Source organism: Heloderma suspectum, chromosome 6 (assembly GCF_057233095.1).
Source record: "Heloderma suspectum isolate Gila_16-S chromosome 6, 16-S_ref, whole genome shotgun sequence".
NCBI lineage: Eukaryota > Metazoa > Chordata > Lepidosauria > Squamata > Helodermatidae > Heloderma > Heloderma suspectum.
The window spans coordinates 123,766,479-123,785,504 of NC_139463.1; the positions used below are offsets into that span (position 1 = coordinate 123,766,479).

General features: G+C 47.4%; 1 gene segment (V, D, J or C); it reads left to right on the forward strand.

Annotated features, from left to right (window-relative positions):
- LOC146342978 (immunoglobulin gamma-1 heavy chain-like) overlaps nt 1–15,854 on the forward strand; it is a 675,086-nt gene extending 659,232 nt beyond the window's left edge. Inside the window, 4 exon segments of the C gene segment in view lie at nt 9,828–10,130; nt 12,065–12,397; nt 13,078–13,395; nt 15,036–15,854. Of these exon segments, the coding sequence occupies nt 9,828–10,130; nt 12,065–12,397; nt 13,078–13,395; nt 15,036–15,373 (1,292 nt within the window).
- Nucleotides 15,855–19,026: the final 3,172 nt, after the last annotated feature.

Here is a 19,026-nt window from a genome sequence, read left to right on the forward strand (position 1 = left end):
CACCTCACTCAACCATGTTATTTTTTTTTTTTTTTCAGACCTTCATGCCAGCTCCAAGGACGTCATAACTGCCATTTCTTTTCCTTTTTTGGCTAGTTTTTGAGAACATTAGGGGAAAACTTCTTGAACCCCCTATTAGAACAGAGATGACTCCCACAGAGAAACACATTGCAGGTTGGCAACAGAGGCCTGATGGATTCAATCAACCCCAGACTTTGGTTTGGTGAGTAAGAAGAAGTGCATGTATGTGTGTATGTGTGTGTGTGCACGCACGCGTGTGGAGGCATTGTATTTTCTGAACCCTGGACAGCTCTCTTGACATGAGGATTAGTATTTTATATTTGATTTCAGATCTTGGATGAACTGGTGGATGAACTGTAAGTAAAATAATTATTTGTGTTTAAGTTTCTCATGCTGGCCTCCCTGCTAAAGGCAAACAGTAGTGTTTACTTGCCTCCATCCCACAACTGAGAATCTTTGCTGGGCTGCTCAGTTGCCTCTCCAGATCTGACACTCAGCTTGGAGCTGCTGAATGTCAGGCTGGGAGCAGGATGAAAGGTAGCCTGGATCCATCCTGCTCAGCAGACCACTTCAAGGAGATGAGCAGGGAGGGTCTGGCTTATCTGCCAGCCTGCAAGAAATTCGGCACAAGCTTTTTTCACTCCAGCTCGGTGGCAGACTTCAGTGGAAGCTGGCAGGGAGAAATGGATGCATGTGAATCTGCCCCAAGTGTTATGCACAGCTGGGAAGTTCCCTGCCACTCATCTGAGAGAGAAGCCTACAGAGAGGTGATGAGAAGAGCACCTGAGCTTGTCCCAAGCCCAATGCTCGACTGAAAGAATCCTCACTTGCCAGCTCGGGCTACATGCCAGCTTGCCCCAAGCCAGGTGCTCTTCTCCCAGGTGCACACTATTCTTTAGGAAAGATAGCGGTGTGCAAGGAGCCAGATGTTCAGCTGGGAGATTTCTCATCCTCTGGATGAGCCACAGGCTTCAACAAAGTTAGCTGAGAGTGGGTGGGTTACTTATCAGGCTTCAAGGAACCTCAAGGGGAGCACGTGGGCTACCTAGAAGCCTGCTTCAGGTCTGGTGCTCAGCTGGGTTCATTAAGAACATAAAGAGAGCTGTGCTGGATCAGGCCAAGGTCCATCTAGTCCAGCATTCTGTTCATGCAGTGGCCAATGGGAAACCCACAGGCAGGAGATGAGAGCAACAGCACCTTCCTGCCCATGTTCCCCAGCAACTGGTGTACATAGGTACACTGCGTCCAACATAGAGCCATCAGGACTAGGAGCCATTGATAGCCTTCTCCTCCAGGAATTTGTTTACTCCCCTTTTAAAGCCATCCGAAGTGGTGGCAATCACCACATCTTGTGGAAGTGAATTCCATAGTTCAGCTATGTGATGTGTGAAGAATTACTTCCTTGTATTTGTCCTGAATCTCCCACCAATCAGCTTCATGGGGTCAACAACCTCCAGGACGAGCAGCAGGCTTTAGGGAACTTGGTGGTGAACAAAGGAGCTATGGGAAAACTTGTGCAAAGTCTAATGCCCAGCTTGGAGATTCCTCCACACCTAATTATCAGGCCTCAAAGAAGTTGACTTGGGGCAAGTAGGATATGTGAACCCTGTCCTGTTGGATGCTAAACTGGGGGATTTCTGCTCTCCCTCATGATCCAACAGGCTTCAGGAACAAGGCAGGGAGCCAGGAGGTATCTGAAAGTCTCCCCACACCTAAGACTGAACTGGGAGACCCCTAAGCTCCCAGATCAGATGGTGGGGAGCCAGGGGCTATCTAAAAGCCTGCCCTATGCCTGACACTAAGCTGGGAGGCCCCTACCCTCCCAGAACCTGGGGGAAAGCCTGCAAGCTTGCCCCCAGCCTGATGCTCAGCTGGGAGACCCTGCTGTCTCAGGGGAGTGTTAGGCTTCAAAGGGGCTGGTGGGGAGCGAAAGAGTGATCTGCAAGGCAGAGCCAAGCCTGAAACTCAGCCAGGAGCTTCCTGACCTCCCAAATGAGTGGGAGCTTGGAGGGGGCGAGGGGGTTCTGTGAAAGCCTGTCACTTGTCATGCTCAGCTGTGGGGTTCTGAACCTCTCAGACAAGCAGCAGGCTTCAGGTAACTTGGAGGGGAGCAAGGAGGCCATGTCAAAACTTGCCCTAAGCCTACTGCCCAGCTAGGAGATTTCTCAGTACCAAGGTGAGCAACAGGCCTCAAGGATCTTGGCTTGGAGCATGTAGGAAATCTGAAGCCAGCCCCACTGGATGCTGCACTGGGTGATTCCTGATCACCCAGGTGATCAGCAGGCTTCAGGGAGATGAGAAGGAGCTGGGGGCTACCTGCCCCCATGCCTGACACTAAGCTGGGGGACCCCTGCCCTCCCAGATGAGCAGCAGGCTACAATGCAGCTAGCAGGGTAGCAGGAGACAGGCTGCAAGCCTGCCTCAACCCTGATGCTCACCTGGGAGATTCATGACCTCTCAGATGAACGTTAGGCTTCAAGGCAGCTGGAGAGGAGGAAGGGGTGACCTGAATGTCTACAAAGCCAGCAGGCAGCAAGGGATAAACTAAAAAGCAAGTCCCAAGTCTGATGCCCAGCTGAGGTTCCTGACCTCGCAAAGCAGACAGGCTTACAGGGAGCAGGGGGGCTACCTGGGTACCTGAGCAAGCCTGATACTTAACTGGGATAATTATGGCCTCTGGTCTAAGCTCTGGCTTTCAAGACAGCTGGTGGAAATCAAGGGAGCTATCTGAAAGCCAGCCTCAAACCTGATGCTCAGCTGGGAGATTCCTGACCACCCAGCTATGTGTTTCCAAGCTATGTGTTTCCAAGAAGCTGGCAGAGGGCAAGAGGTCTTCATGATGGTCATATGAGAGGTTCCTGACCTCTTGGATGAGCATCGGGCTTCATGAAACCTGAGGGGAAGCAAGAGAGCTGCATGAAAAGTTGCCCCAAGACTAAAGCTTAGCCCAGTTTACCATTCAAGGCAGCTGACCCGGAGCACGTGGGGTACCTGAAGCTCAGCAGGAGAGTCCTGACCTCCCAGGTGAGCAACAAGCGTTCAGAAGCTGGCAGACAGCCAGGGGAATTCCTGCAAATGAGCTCCAAGCTTGATGCTCAACTGGGAAACTCCTGACCTCCCAGGTGAGCATCAGACCTTTGCAAGCTAGCAAAGAGCCAGGGGGCAAAAAGGGAGTCCTGCAAATGAGCTCCAAGCTTGATGCTCAACTGGGAAACTCCTGACCTCCCAGGTGAGCATCAGACCTTCGCAAGCTAGCACAGAGCCAGGGGGCAGAAAGGGAGTCCTGCAAATGAGCTCCAAGCTTGATGCTCAATTCCTGACCTCCCAGAAGACTATTAGGCTTCAACCAGGAAGATGGAGGGGTGTGCAGAGGCTACCTTAAAGTCTGTCCCAGGGCTGATGCTTAGGTGGGGAGAGTCCTGATCACCCAGCTCATCAGCGGGTTAATTGGTGAGGAGCTAGAGGAATACCAGAAAAGGTGATCCAAGCAGGTCCTGTGGTGGCAGCCAGGAGTCCTGGATTCTGTCTGGAGTGGGGAGCAACTTATGAGTGGTGCTGAGCACATTAGGACACAGATCTGTTAGCTAGAACTCCTAGTAGGGGAGGTATTGTTCTTGCCAGGAAGACTGGCATGGAAAGGCAACTTTCCGGGTTCTAGTCCCCGCTCAGGGAAAGTCCTTGCAATCTTGTGATTCAGAGCAGCAGGAATGTGGAATTGAGTGCACCTAAGCAGGGGAAACTCAGGCTGCTAGAAGATGGGAGGGGTATAATTCATGAAGGGTGCAATCCTATGCAAGCTTAGAAAAAAAGTCCTGTAACTCCCAGCTTTCCCAGCCAGCCATGCTGGCTGGGGAATGCTGGGAGTTGTAGGACGTTTTCCTGTCTAAACTTGCATAGGATTGCACCTTAAACTAAACGCAGAGTCCCAGCTTTAGAAAGAGGTGATGTCTAGTGCTTCTGACTTGGAGGGGGTAAAAACCTATACTCCTTGATTCCGTCCTCAGTCCTTGGTGAGGAAGGGATGTGCTGGACACCAGAACTCCCCACTTTTCTCCCTAGCTGGGTGAGGTTTCCTGGGTTTTAGTGAGGGTGATTGTCCATAGTTTTAGAAAGGTAATGGGGTCCTAGAAAGTTAGTGCAGAGGGATGTTGAGATCCCCAGCAGCACTGAGTTCTAGACCAGAAAGCAGCCTAGAGTAAAAGGCCCCCAGCTTTGCAAGGCCTGTGTGAAGATGTAGCAAGTTTGGGAGGCAGGTAGATACGGGTGTGCTGGGAGTCCTGGGTTCTACCCCCAAAGCAGCTTTGAGGTGGAGTAATCAGGCTACAATGGGATAGATTGCTGGTAGCCAATACTCCTGAGTTCTATCCCCAACTTTGAGCAACACTGGCGATGCCTGCTGGTTTACTAGTGGTTACAGCTGGGGCTATAACTAGGCAGATGGGTCTGATGTTCAGAGGAGTTCTTGGTGGGAAAGGGAGGTATATTGGCTTAGATCTTGGTGGTGGGTTTGGGGCAACAAGGACTCTTGGGGACTCTGCCACCCTTTGCAAGGGAAGTCTGGCGGCTTCAGCTTAGAGCAGAAGCCTCATCTACTCTTCAAAAACCTACAGGGGAAATGGGGTATAAAGCTGGTTGGAAGCAGGAGTTCTTTGCTCAGGCTCCTGCTTGCTATCTGCAGCGTTGGCAGGGAAGGTTGGCCAGTGGGATATGAATGTGAGCTTTGCGAAGAGGCTAATACATTGGGTGCAGGCACAGGAGGGAGCGGTTGCCACAGCCGCTGCGTTCGGAGGCAAGGCATATAGCTAGCGGGCTAGAGCAGAGAGCTTCCATGGGAAGAGTTTTGTGAGTTCTGTAAGATGTTGCATCTTGAGGGTGAGAGCAGGTGCTGAAAGCCAGGCTCCCTGGGTCCTAGTGCTAACTGGTTGAGAAGGGAAATGGAGAAGAGAGAGCTGGCTAGACCTGCAGGAGCGGGACTGTTTCCTTAACAGAGTACCATGCTTAACATGTTGAAGGGGGTGGGGGTTCTGGTAGTCAGGACTCATGGTCTGAGCTCCAGTGAATTGCAGGAGGTGGCCTGGGCACCAGGGGTTCTGGGCTCTGGTATCAGCCCAAAAACTCACAGAGAATCCTAGAGCACAGGTGGGCAGCTTGTGGCCCTCCAGATGTTTTGGCCTACAACAACTCCTCTCACTCCTCACCATGATGGGAGTTGTAGACCAAAATATCTGGACAGCCACAAGTTGTCCGCCACTGGTCTAGAGGATGAAAATAGATTGGAGAGGGCAGGCTGGGGGTTAAAGGTAGCCCGGGCTCCTGGGGTCTATCCTGGGTTGCCAACTGACCAGGAAAAAGGCCTGGCCCTGCTCCTGGCCTTTCAATAGCAGCTCAGCCTGCAGAAGTCATCTGATGATGGGGGGGGGGGTTGCAGGGTGGAAATGAGCATTATCATCTGCCAAGGTCTGTGGACGAAGCCACCATTCGAGCACAAGAGAAGGGGGTAGAAGAAAGAATTATGAGTACACAAGGAAGCTACCTTTGTAATGGGAGTAAGATTACATCAGGCTGGGTTGGCAAGGTGGCCTTGTAGCCCAGACAGCTGGAGCGTAGATTTAATAACTATGGGGATATAGGGAGGGCTGACTGCCTTTTGTCTGTCTAGGCTTTTGTGCCATTAAGAGTGTCTAGCACTGGGGGTGGGCAGAAAGTAGAGTGCTGGATGTCTTGGACTTCAACTCCCAGCATTCCTGACCATTGTCCATGCTGGCAAGGGCTTCTGGGAGTCGAAGTCCTAACCTTCTGGAGATCTACCTTCTGCCCACCCCTTGCCTAGCAGGCAGCAAATCAACCAGTGAAGGCTTTCTCACCACCCCATTTCCATGCTGTGGAAAACTACAGTTGCTGAGCTTTTTGGACCTGTCAGGGAGATGTTAAAGGTGAACGAGAGACAAAGCTGTTAATCCTAGCACACGCACACACACTTTTCCCCCCTTGTGGGAGAGTGGGGTGGGGAAGAGAGGTGGAGGGAAATCGATGGCCTTGTAGGCCCCTTCCAACCCTACTCTTGTATGAAATGGCATTGCCACCTTTTTTTCCTGCCCCAGCTCCTGTAACAGCAGCCTGATACACAGAGAAATTTAGCAGGGCAATGATTTCTGGCATGGAATTAAGTAAGGGGAAAAGCTTCCCCTAAACTGTGCTTGTGTGTTAGGCTTCAGGGCCAACAGAAAATGTGCCAACCCCAGGGGATAATAAAAGATGGCTTGCAGATGTGGGATTTCAGCAGTGTAAATGGTGGGGGAGAATTCTTAGAATTGCTATGGGACACAGCTGAGAATTTCTGTAGATTGATCTGCAGCAGGAAAAGAGCCCAATATTTAATTTAAGCCAAGTCTCGCCCTATAAGCTCTTTACAGTGTCCGGGACTAAGTCTTAGAATGTGTGAGATAGCAATAAAGGATGGGGTGCATATGATGAGGTTGCCAAATGATCAGGCTTGCTTTTGTGCCATTAACAGCAGCCTGATGTGCAGAAAATCAGAAGTTTTTCATAGCGTTGAGACAGGACTTTATTATTTACTAATGCCTGCATATGGAGCTGCTGTTACAAAGGCACAGCTACAGGGTCTGGTTAAAAAGTTGGCAACCCTAGCATCTGAGTTCGTTAAACTGCCCACACTGAGATTAGAGAGAAGGGCTCTCTCTCCCTTTCAGGCAGATGTGAGCTTCCAAACTCCTCTGTTTACCAAATGCAGCTGAGCCTGGCAGTGGGCCAGGTCAATGGGGTAGATAGTAAGTGGTTCAGAATAATGGATCAGAGCACATAACTGCAATGGATTAAAGGAGGAATGGATGGCTAGGGTTAGGGTTGCCAACTTTTTGCCACTACCTGCTTCTCTGCATTAGCAGTAGCTTCCATTTCCTGACCTTAGCAAGTATTAACACTGCTCACCTCCATGGCATAAAAAGTATCATCTGCTGACTTCTGTAATCACAATACTGCTGAAGGCACAGGAGCAGGCAGACCGTTTTGTCGGGAGGGTTCTGGTTAGCTATATTTTTCTGTTTTTTTCTGGTTAAGCTATGGCGGCTGGGGTTGGACTGAGGTTCGGGATCAGAAAGCAGTAGCAAGGTCATCTGAGAAGGCACAGGGAAAGTCAGGTTAGGGGCCTTAGTGAATATTTATTTTTACAGTGATTTATACTGTGTCCTTTGATCAAAGTATCAGGGTAGCTTATGATTCAACCATAATTGCTTATTGACAAGGTGTTGAGGGCAGAACTACACCTGTAATTGGGAGAGGGAGAATTCCAGTGATGTAAGGTGCAAGTGAATGATCAATGAGGACAGGCAGCTGAGGCCCAACGTGGAAAGTTGCACAGGTGAAGAGCAAATTTATGCTGCAGCCATCTTTTGGGAGGAACCGTAGTACAGAAGTGGGGTGACAAACTCAGAGAATTCTTTGTACCCTCACAAAACAATAGCTGCCAAGACACTTTGTGGAAAGCCAAGACAGAGAAAATAGCACAAATCTCATATGTGTTTACAACAAACGGTATAGAAACGCCCCAGTCGTTGGCTCAGGAGAAGCTCAACCACACTCCAGTACATCTGCCACACACTACTTGTTCCTAAGTAACCATATTGACTTTATATATTATATAAATATATAAAGTCACATATTAGCTAGGATTTTTGAATAAGTGGGCCATCCTCCATTTCAGAAAAGCCAGACTTTTGGATTTAACTTAGCTATGGTTGCCAATGTCCATTAGTTTTTCTCCTTGTTGGGCTCCTCTGCCTTTAATGGCTGAATGACAAACAAAGACAAAAAGACCTTCATCCATTACCGCACCTGCATTTTGCTCTCAGTGTTCTCTTCCTCCTAAGAAGGTTGGCTAAGCTTAAAAGCCTCCATTTATCCACTAGAAGGAAAGTGTCAGGCCAAAAGATGGTCATTTCAGGGTAGATTGGACCCATGAATCTCCAGTTGCTGATGACTAGCAGACAATCTTCCCAATTTAGAATTTAAAATGGAACAAGTTGGAGTTGGTTGTACACATTAATTAGGGTTTTTTTTTATTAACACCAACTGTTGGGGTCAAATGTCTTCCACCATAGTTTGCCTGTCTTTTTCCATTTTTCTTTGGAACACAGCGATTTGCTCTGTTTGCTTGACCAGCTTTCAAATCTGCATGCAGGAGGGTTGTAAGCAGGATGCAGGATACTTGCAGCTACAGATGGTGCTAAAATAAGGGGAAGTGAGAACTAGCAGAGCTAAAAATGGGCACACAACCCTGAGATGTGGTCTATGCTGGTGCCACATGGTGCCTGAGACAAAGAGACAGACCTTGATCTACAGTTAATGCTGGTATCTCAGGAAATGTGCTTTCAAAGCTTTAACTTCAGTGATTGTTGGTCTGGCCCTTTGATTTGGCCTTGCTACTTCTGAATATTTATATTTTATTATCTATTTAAAAACTTTTTGTCCCATCATTTGTCAAAACGCTTGAAGATGCCTAAAAACAATTTTTAAAAAACTATTAAAACTACAGAAACTTAAACAACAGATAATAAAACAGTAATCAAAATGCACCCAATAAAACTTTAAAAATAGCCTGCTGCACAAATTTCATGGTTAAATTTTTTTTGCCACAATTTTATTTCCACATCTGCTAAAGTATCCAGGCTACTTAAAGAAGGAGGGGGCAGCCCTAAGTTTAAAAAAAAAAAAAAATGGCATGCTTTTGTGTGTCAGCTCTAGCTGTTTACAGTTGACAAGCTATGGATTCATGCAAGGTGGTTGTTCAGAATAAAAGTCCACAGCCCCTGGTCTTCTACCTTATGGGTAAGAGCTTTAGCCCTCCAAATGGGCCACAAAACATACTGGTTTCTCAAAGCCTACACTTCAGTGGCTGAAATTCCTACCCACTGTCCTAAAACCCCTCCGACTTCTACTGATTCCTTCCACATGCCTCCTTCTCACAGACAGTAGCTGGCCATACACCCCATTCATTAGCATGGTGTACAAAATAACATGTCTCTCATATGGCTCTATATTTGGTTTCACATGATAACTTTGTGGGGAAATACCTGTACTTGCCTGAAACTGCAATCCTATGGAGAATTACTTGGTGTTGACCCATGAATTCAACGGGATGTACTTCTGAGTGAACCTTCATAGGACTTTGCTGTTCAGCAGTGTTGACTGAATTACAGTGCAATCCTGTTCAGGTTTACTCAGGCTTAAGTCCCATTGTGTTTACTGAGGCTTACTCTTAATTATGTTTAAGATTGCAGCCTTAGAGTTTAATTGCAGGAGTTAATCACTCCACATGAGAGAATGCACAAGTGATTTTTAAAAATGCATTAAATTAATTCAGGGTGGCTAGGTCTGTCGATGGGTGTTAAACAGGGTTGCTTGAATTTTGTGCAGAATACAGCATCCTCAGATTCTCAGCTGTTAAAAGCACAAGCCGCTATCCCTCGTGGCTGTGAAAACAAGCTTGAAAGTGGTTGGGCAATGCCTGTTGACATCTCTGAAGACGGGGAGCAGGGTGCTGAATAGGCTTTACACCCGGACTTGCTTGCCCCTATAACAAACAGCAGCAAGATAAACATTGCAGTACTCTTAATTTCAGGTAGATTTGGCCACATTTGACCAGGTCAGAACCATGGATGAACTTGGGCATGTTAGTGAGTAAACAATAACTTGTATCCCACGCTTAGCCCTTGGGAAACTAACGCATACTAAATACTCGCCTGTGGAGCATATCATCAGCGCATCTCTTTCTCTCTTCTCTCTCACAGCCACCCCCACAGCCCCAACTGTATTCCCATTGTCCCCTGCCAGCCAAGACCTCTCCACTGCTGACACGGTCAGCTTGGGCTGTTTGCTCTCCTCCTACTATCCTGAACCAGTTGATGCGAAACTTCGTTTCAGAAGCTCCTACATTAGTCTCCCGACCTTCCCTGCAGTAATTGACTCATCCACGGGCCTCTACACCACCAGCGGCCATCACACCGTCCCAACCTCCACCTGGGAATCTGAGAGTTTCGAATGCAGTGTCCAACATCCAGCCACCAGATCCACCGTCAATATTGCGATCCCACGTGAGTCTGGCAGGGTCTTTATTGCCTGCTTTCATCCTCCTTAAGCGGGTGACAGATCTGTTGGGTGAGGAAGGAAGACATGGGAAGTTGAATATGTGAATGGTGCTGCTGTCTGATTTTGTAGCCCCAGTTGCACATTAAGAATTGAGACAACAGAAAAAGTAGCTCCTTCTCCCAGTGTGGCTTACAGTGGAAATGGGATAGACTAGACACGAGTGAGAAGCAAGGGTTTGGAACTGCTGAGTCAGTAGTGAGACACATGTAGAGGAAAGTCAGGTAGCACCATTTGAGATCTGAGTAGTAATGGCCCAAACTCCACAACATGCAACTGCACCTTTTTAAATGCATTCAGAACTAGAGATGTACAAAAGTCACTTACCTTTTTGAAGGGTGACATTCATGGTGGGGGGGGAGGTGCTCCGTCCCTCCCCCCAAAATTCTCTCCGGCCAGCTCCACTCTGCAGAGATTCCACAGAGCCGCCGGCCGGGGTCGCCCACAGCCAGACATCCAGCCGCTGGGCAGCCTGCAGGGACACAAATGGCGGCTGCCGTAGCCGCCGCCATTTGCGTCCCTATATTTTGCTGTGATAGGCTACGTAAATATTTATGTAGCCTATCACAGCAAAAAACAAAAACAAAAACAGCAAACACAAATGGCGGCCGCTACAGCGGCTGCCGTTTGCATTCCCTTTTTTTTCGCCGTTTTAGCCTATTATTATTATTATTATATATTATTAATATTATTATTATTATATTACGTAGACTATTACGGCAACAACAACAAAAGGAACGCAAATGGCGGCCACGACGCCATTTGCGTTCCTTTTTTTTGTCGTAATAGCCTATGTAAATATTTACGTAGGCTAAAACGGCAGGGGGAAAAGGGAACGCAAATGGCGGCCGCCGTAGCCGCCACCATTTGTGTTCCCTTACTTTTCCGTGATAGGCTACGTAAATACTTACGTTGCCTATCACAGCTTCCGCAGGGATGCAAATGGCGTCCCTAAGTTAGCCATAATAGGCTACGTAAGTATTTACATAGCCTATCACAGCTACATGGATGAAGCGAATGGCGGCCGCAGACGTGGCCGCCATTCGCAAGTTAGCGCGGACGGCAGCAGGTAGGTCCTCCTTTCCAGGCCCATTTCGCAGGGGGGGGGCTTCGTTCCACCACGGATTTCGGGGGGCCGAATGCACTGGCATTTGACCTCACCAAGATCCATGGCAGAATTCTCTGACATCCCTAGAACTGTATTTTAAGGGGATTTGTTGAGATTTCCCCCATCGTTTTAGTTCTTGCAGTGCTACCAACATTGCATTCTCTACACACAGCAACTTTCTTAAATAAGTATTTATCTATTTTGAAGAGAAGGAATGGATGCCTTTGGCAGGCATGATCTCGTTTTAATTGTTACTAACAGTCTCTGGTATGATAACCAGCGAGATGACCAGAGATCTGGGTCTTCTTTGGGCCTAATAGCTGGGGGAAAACTGCCCTCTTTTGTGCTGTGGCCAGCCAAGTTCAGCTTGACAGTTTTGGAAAATAAGTGGATTTTGTGCAGAGGTTCAGAAAGGAAAGGGGTATTAGCTTGATAAACACAGAGAGAACAAGGGTGCTCCATGCCTCTGGAGCAGGGTGCCAAAAGGCAGGTGAAGAGGGAATAGGAGAAGCATCAGGAACCAACAGCAGATGAATCAGAGGCCAAACACCTTCCAGTCTGCCAGCGAGGTCGATACTTCCATCCATGTATCGTAAGGCTGGAGTATTCCCTTCTCCACCACCACCATCACCACCACCCCCGTTATATTTATCTTTGTCTAAGAGGGTAATGTTGAATGGGAGGACAGGTCATTGGAAGCCAGGAGATGAGGTGCACCCTGCATCATCAAAAGATGGGCATTTATAATCCCCCGTATACCTCTTATCCCTTCAGCCTGCAGTTCAAGTCCAAAGGTGGCCCCTGAGGTCCAGCTGTTCCACTCCCCCTGCAGCCGTGACTCTGGTGATGCCACCATTGAGCTACTGTGCGTGATCTCAGGCTTCTTCCCCAGTGAAGTGAAAGTAGAATGGTTTTCAGGCGATCAAGCTACCTTGGAGCCCGTAGTCACTCAGAAGCCCAGGAAAGATGCTGAGGGTCACACCTTCAGTACCACCAGCACAGTCAACGTTAGCCAGGGGGACTGGCTGGATGGGAATATCTACTCCTGTCAGGTGACGCACACAGCGACGAAAACCAAGGTGAACAGCAGAGTCAAGAAATGTGAAGGTAATAACTATTGTCTGGGTTGGGTCTTGGTTTGTATAGGTGGGTGTGGACTGAAAATGGAAAGGTAAGGAGGATGCAAGAAGGGAGGGCTACTTCCGGATTACCGAGGGCCATCTCAGCTGCTACTTATTTCATAATCCCTTCCCATCATCCAGAAATGCTTCAGGTGTGGGCCTTTGGGATTCAGAAGTGTTTTCCCTATCCCACTGTCCCCCTGCCACACATGCTCTTGCTGTCTCCTCCATTTCTCTGGAACTTGAGAGACTGACCCAGTCGAAGGCAGGGCTGTGCTGGTGTCATGCAGGAGCGTACTGCCCCAGGTTTCCTTTGAAAAGGATTTTTTTCCCCTCACGCTCAGGCGCTAGTCATTGTCAGCAGGTGTGGAGTTCTTGTTCCGCCTAACTCTGCTGAAACAAACACTTTTGCTAAAGGGATACAAACTCATCTAATAGCAAAACACCAGGACTACACAGCTGGGTGGAGCCTGGACTGCTGGAATCCTGCTTTCAAAGGAAGAAAGGGGATGCACAGGAAATCTGGAGTGCTCTAGTGGGCGGGGGGGCTGAACTGGCTAAGCCATAAGAAAGCAGATTAGGACAAGATTTTGTAAACTGGATGAAAGGAAGGTGTATGGGGGTTGGGGAGACGAAGGCCTTGACATGGGGCTTTTGCATCCTCAGGCTCTTCCTCAGAGATTAAAATGTTCATCCTGCGCCCAACCCCCACTGACCTTTATTTGGAAAAGCAACCAAAACTCACCTGCGTGGTGACTAGCCTGGAGAGTGAGTCTGGACTGGAAGTGACCTGGTCACGGGAGAAATCAGGAACCCTGCGCCCTGAACCAAGAGTTACGAAAGAGGAGCTGAATGGCACCATCACTGCATCCAGCTCTGTGATCATCCCTGCCACAGACTGGTTGGGAGGGGAGACTTTTACCTGCACAGTGCAACATCCAAGCTTGCCTCTGCCCAAGAATGTCAAGATTAACAAGCAGAAAGGTAAGTGGGAAGCCACGTTGTTCTACGCCCTGTAGCTGGTGGTGCTCATTTCCCAGCAGCCTCCTTGGAAGGGAAGAGGGAACTGAAAATGCATTGAAAGAGAGCCCCGTTTGGAACACAGGCAATTCACCATGGGCAACAAGGACTAGAGACGCATCATTTTTTCAGCGTGTTGCAAGTAGCCTGATCAGAGCATCATTACCTATGGTTTGCGCCATCATCCCACTGTCACCTCTGTTCACGGGGTATTGTAGTGCTTTAAAAACGTGCAAAGCCTGTTTTATGACTGGGATGAAGACAAGGAGTGTGTGTATAGCACAGGTAATGATGCCTCTATTGTAATATCTTCCATGCTCATAAAAACGATTCTCCATCTTCAGTCCGAGGCAACAACTTTCCATCTGATTTATGATCACTTTTACTCAGCACAGGCTGATCTAGATGAACTATTGTTCTGATTTTGAATGAATCCGTTCTTGATGCTGTGTGACTAGGGCCTTGGACACAACATTTAAGCTGCCACATGGGTGGTTATGAGTGGAAACTCTGCAGAGGCATTTCAGTTTACCAGCCATTGTGCAAATGTTTCTCTACAAGCTTTGAAAGATATTAACCATGCTCACTTTTCATGAGTCCTCCCTACAGCTGCTTAAAGAAACCAATTATGTCTCAGAGACAGCCTGGGAAAATAGGCTGTGTGAATGTACTCTTAAGGGCACAATCCTATGGATGTTTAGACAGAGAAAAGGCCTTCAACTCCCAGCATTCCCCAGCCAGCATAGCTGCCTGGGGACTACTGGGAGTTGTAGGCCTCTTCTCTGTCTAAATATCCATAGGATTGCACCCCAAATCTGTTAGTGCTCTTACATATTCATCCATCTCAGTGAAGCACTACATGTCAAGAGATCTTCTAGTCCATTCAAGACACATTCAGACATCACATTCCCAGCCCTCCGAACTATGGTTCGGAGGCTCAGGAAAGGGCAATGTGTATGTATGCTCCCTTTCATTTATTCCTCCCCTCTCACATATGACTGAATAGAAGACTTCCCATCTTCCTCAAACTAAAGTTTGCCATGGCGGCCAAACTGTAGTTGACGTGGTCAATTTAAACAGGGGCTACTATAGGATCAAACCTTGAGCGCTCAGCCTGTTACTCATTCACAATCTTCTGAAGTTTAGGGCACAATCCTATGCATGTTTAGACAGAAAAAAAAAGTCCTACAATTCCCAGCATGGCTGGCTGGGGAATTCTGGGAGCCATAGGACTTTTTTCCATCTAAACATGCATAAGATTGCACCCTTAGAACCTAAACCACAGTTTAGAAGACTGGAATGTAAGGTCTAAATGCAGCTCATATTTTTAACTTGATTTGCTTTAATAAACATCCAACAGTGTTGTCACTGAGGCTGCTGGACATAAAGAACATGAGGAACAATCCAGGGCACACCTTCCTGGAGAAACCTGGCAGGATTACCTATAGCAGATTCCTTTGTTCATGAGAACACTTAATAGAGAGCCCTCCATCTCCTCCCTTCAAGATCCCTTTTACCCACATTGTTTCCACTGTTTTTTTGGCCCCAAATGAATAACTGTACCTTTCTCCCTTTCTACCACACTTTACTTCTCTACACACAAGGTGACAGCACAGCCCCAGCGGTGTATCTCTTCCGCCCCCACCACGATGAGCTGAACTCTAACAGCCAACATGTCTCCATCACTGCCCTAATCAAAGGATTCAAACCCAACTATATCTCCTTGATATGGCTCAAGAGTGGCAATCCCATGGCTGCAGACGACTATATCAGCACCCCAGCCTTCAGTGATGGTGATGGTACTTATTTCATGTTCAGTAAACTGAAGGTCCCCAAGGCAGATTGGAACAGAGGTGATTCCTACACCTGCATGGTTGTCCACGAAGGCCTGTCACTGAAGTTCATCCAAAGGAGCATTGACAAACTCCATGGTAAAAAATGAAGACGGTCCTCATCTAGAGTTGCATCCCCTTCATCCTACCCCAGAATGTTCTCTCAAACGTTGTTAGATTGAATCCTTTGTAAATATGCATGCGTGTGTGCCAATGGCTGAATAAAAGAGAAGTCACCCAAAGGCTCAGCACACAGCTATCCATTACTGTGGTCTCTTCCAGGACACTGTGTCTTTGTGGGGTGGGAGGATGTGTTCCATAATGGAGAGGGAAATAGGATTAATCTCTCAAAAACAAAATGCCATGGTTTAAGGTTGGTAGCAGAGGGGTGTGTTTCCCATTATCACAACTGTATCCCATTTTTTTCAGGGAGGAGGTCAGGGATCAGGTTATCCCATGCTAGCCTTAAAGCAACTGTGTTAGGTGAATCAGGAGTCAGAGAGAGTGATTTGTCCCAAGTCAAGTCACCCAGTGAGCTTCATGGCTAAGTGGTGATTTGACCCCAAATCTCACACACCCTTCCCTGGTCCAAGTCTAGCATTCTTCACACTGCCTACCCTCTACGCATGCTCAGAAGCATGATCTCCTTTTTACTGTAGGATGTGTAGAATTCAAGAGTAAAGGAGCTGCTGCGACATTAGTCCGAGAGGCTTATATGTAAGCTTCCCCCACGGAGGGCTACACACACAGGTTCCCCCACACAGCCTCCAAGAGTCAGCCCTGATAAGCTCCATCTTAAATGAAACCGCAACACTGGGGAGGCAGGACAGAGCATAGGAGGATCCGAGGTGCTGAAGTGGGTGCAGCAAGAATGCGTATAGATACATAGCAGCTTGAGAGGCAGCACACGTGCGCGCACGCGCATGCACACACAGAGTGATGTCCGAAAAGCCCGAAGGATACCTGACATAATGGTGGATAAACATGATTTAAACATTCCTATCACATTCTCAATCATAGAAAGGCAGGCGTTATTCAGTCAGTTGAATGTTCTGGGTACCCATACATACACATGCCCACAGAGAATCTCCATATCACAAAACAACAGAAAATCATCTTGCTGCTATTTTTTTTCTCCCCCCCCCCCCCGCCTCAAATTAATATAAAATATAAGATATACAGAACTGGCTGTAGAGCTAGGCAAAACAAAGCAAAAACCGGAGAAGTTTTTCTCTGGACAAAATGGCGGAGTGTATGTTTAGGAAAGCTGAGCAGAAAAAGGAAAAGACAGGCGGAAAGAAAATCTAAACTTCTTCTTGGGCGGATTCTTACCAGGGAAGTGGTGGTGGCTGCCCACCCCCACCCGCTTCTTTCTTAGCTTGATTTGCTTCACCATCACAAGTCGCAACAGAGCTGCACCCATTGGCAGCCTGGTGGGCTGCCATGTTTGCTCACAACGGATGGATGCCTTCCTTGGAATGACACCATGCCACGATGGAACATCGTTCCAGTGACATGGTTGGGAGAAAAAGATGGCGATGCCTTATCACTTCCACTAAGCCCCTGCCCCCAGGAGTTACTAAGAATTTTTGCAACCTCCCCCAAAAGAATTTGCCAGGATGGCCACTCCAAAGTCCCTGCCTGAGAGTGGGGCAGCAAATTTGATTGTCTCTTCTAGCCCACAGCTAACTGTGCCACGCCCACATCAGTTTTTCATCTTGCCCAGTGCTGTCCAGCCTGGGTCACTGCGGCTTCTTCACCATCTTCTGTGCTTATAGATGGCATTACACATGTTCATGGTGGATGGGTATAGCAACAAGTCTTATCCATAATAGTGACTCGGAACTTCTATGTTCGGAGGCATAATACCTCTTAATGCCACTTGTTTCAGGACATGCAACTGGTTGTTGTTGTTGTTATTATATAATAATTTCTTTTCCATACCGCCCTATAGCTGAAGCCCTCTGGGCAGTTTTCAACCATTCATAAAACGTACACCAGCATTATGAAATACAACATAATAAAAACAGGCTAAATTTTTAAGACAGAAAAATTAAAACAATGTAAACATCGAAAAGCAATTTCAGTAAAGAATATAGGGTAGGGTTTTAGTCCTCATGCTGTGCTTGTGGGACTACTGTTGCCCACTGTTGGAAACAGAATGCTGGACGAGATGGACCCCTGTTCCAGTGTAGCTGGGCTTGTCTTATGCCAAGGTCCCAGACATGGGGCTTTCCCAGGCCAGCATACCAGAGAGCCTTTTAACTCTGCCTGCCAAAGACTGAGCCTGGGACTTCATACATATTACCTTCTATGAAAGAAAGAAAGAAAGAAAGAAAGAAAGAAAGAAAGAAAGAAAGAAAGAAATTCAGTCCAGTTCACAAAGCACTCAGGCCAGATTAATGGGCTTCTCAACCCTTGTTCCCTGCTGCCCCAAAAGACAAGATTAGATCTAATGGGTGTAAATTACAGGAGGGTAGATTCTGATTGAACATTAGGAGAAACTTTTTGATGGCAACAGGAGTTCAACCATGGAACTAATTACCTAGAGGGGTGGTGGGTCTCCCTTGCTGGACGTCTTCAAACACAGGCTAGAGCCCCATCCTTAAAGGACACTGGGAACTGCAGCTTAGTGACACAAGTGAGAAGTCCCTTCCCCTTCACAGACCTGCACACATCATGACAGTCAAACAGACTTACAAGCGGTCTATATTTGTAGTGAAGACATGCTCAAAAATTCTGTGGAAATAACAGTTTCCCTGAAGGAGTCTGAGAACTCTGTCTCTGATACAGACAGCAGGAGCCCCAAATATGAATGATGATGAGAGTTTGGTAGAATATGTGCAAGAAATAAGCAGCTGGGCAAAGAGTGCCAATGGATGTAGAATGACACGGCCTCAGACATAGAGTGGCGTAAACATTTTCCCCCATTCATGAGCAAGGCTAGAAACATTATAGGTGCATAAAGCTTGACTTTGGAGCCTAAGAATATGGGTACTTCTTGCTTTTGAAAAAATGCAATGGAGTATGATAGAAAACTATTTGGGTCTGATGGAGCAAAAACAGAGAAGGGGAGAGGAGGCACAAAAACAACCTAAAATATACACATACACATAGATGTATGTGCATACACTAATTCACAGAAACATACACACATACACACATTGATTTTGCTGTATTCATATGGAGAGTACGTGGCCAGCTGTTACTTGGGGACATTCTTTAGAAGCCACAATTGGTAGAGAGATACTACTTGGATGGCAAAGTTCAGGCCAGTCATAGGTTTTTCAGTGCCTTAGATGCAGCCTGTCGACTTCGCACACTCTTACCCACCAGCTTGGCTTCTTACACCGCCCTTATCTAATACTTGGTTACTCCTAGCCTAGTGTTGACCATTGGTCTGTTTAGTGTTTAGTGTCACTGTTGGGTTTGGTGGGATTACACTCAGATTTAAATCCTGCTCAAGCATGAAGCTCTCTGCGTGGCTTTCTACGGCATCATTCCCTCACAAGATAGGCTCGCTAAGGAGGAGGTAAAATCACAAGGTTTCTGCAGGATTATTCCATCCAGTCATTTTCAGTACCTCATTGACACCATCAAGTCTAGGATGGACCTGTCATGTAGTAAATCGAGAAAGGAATGGTTTTCAGCACCTGTGCAAAAAGACGTTCCTCACTTTCTCAGTAATGTTGGGGGAAAGTATAGCAAGTGACAGTCTAGAGACAAGTTGACAGTCTTGTTCATCTCATCAGAAATAAGCCAA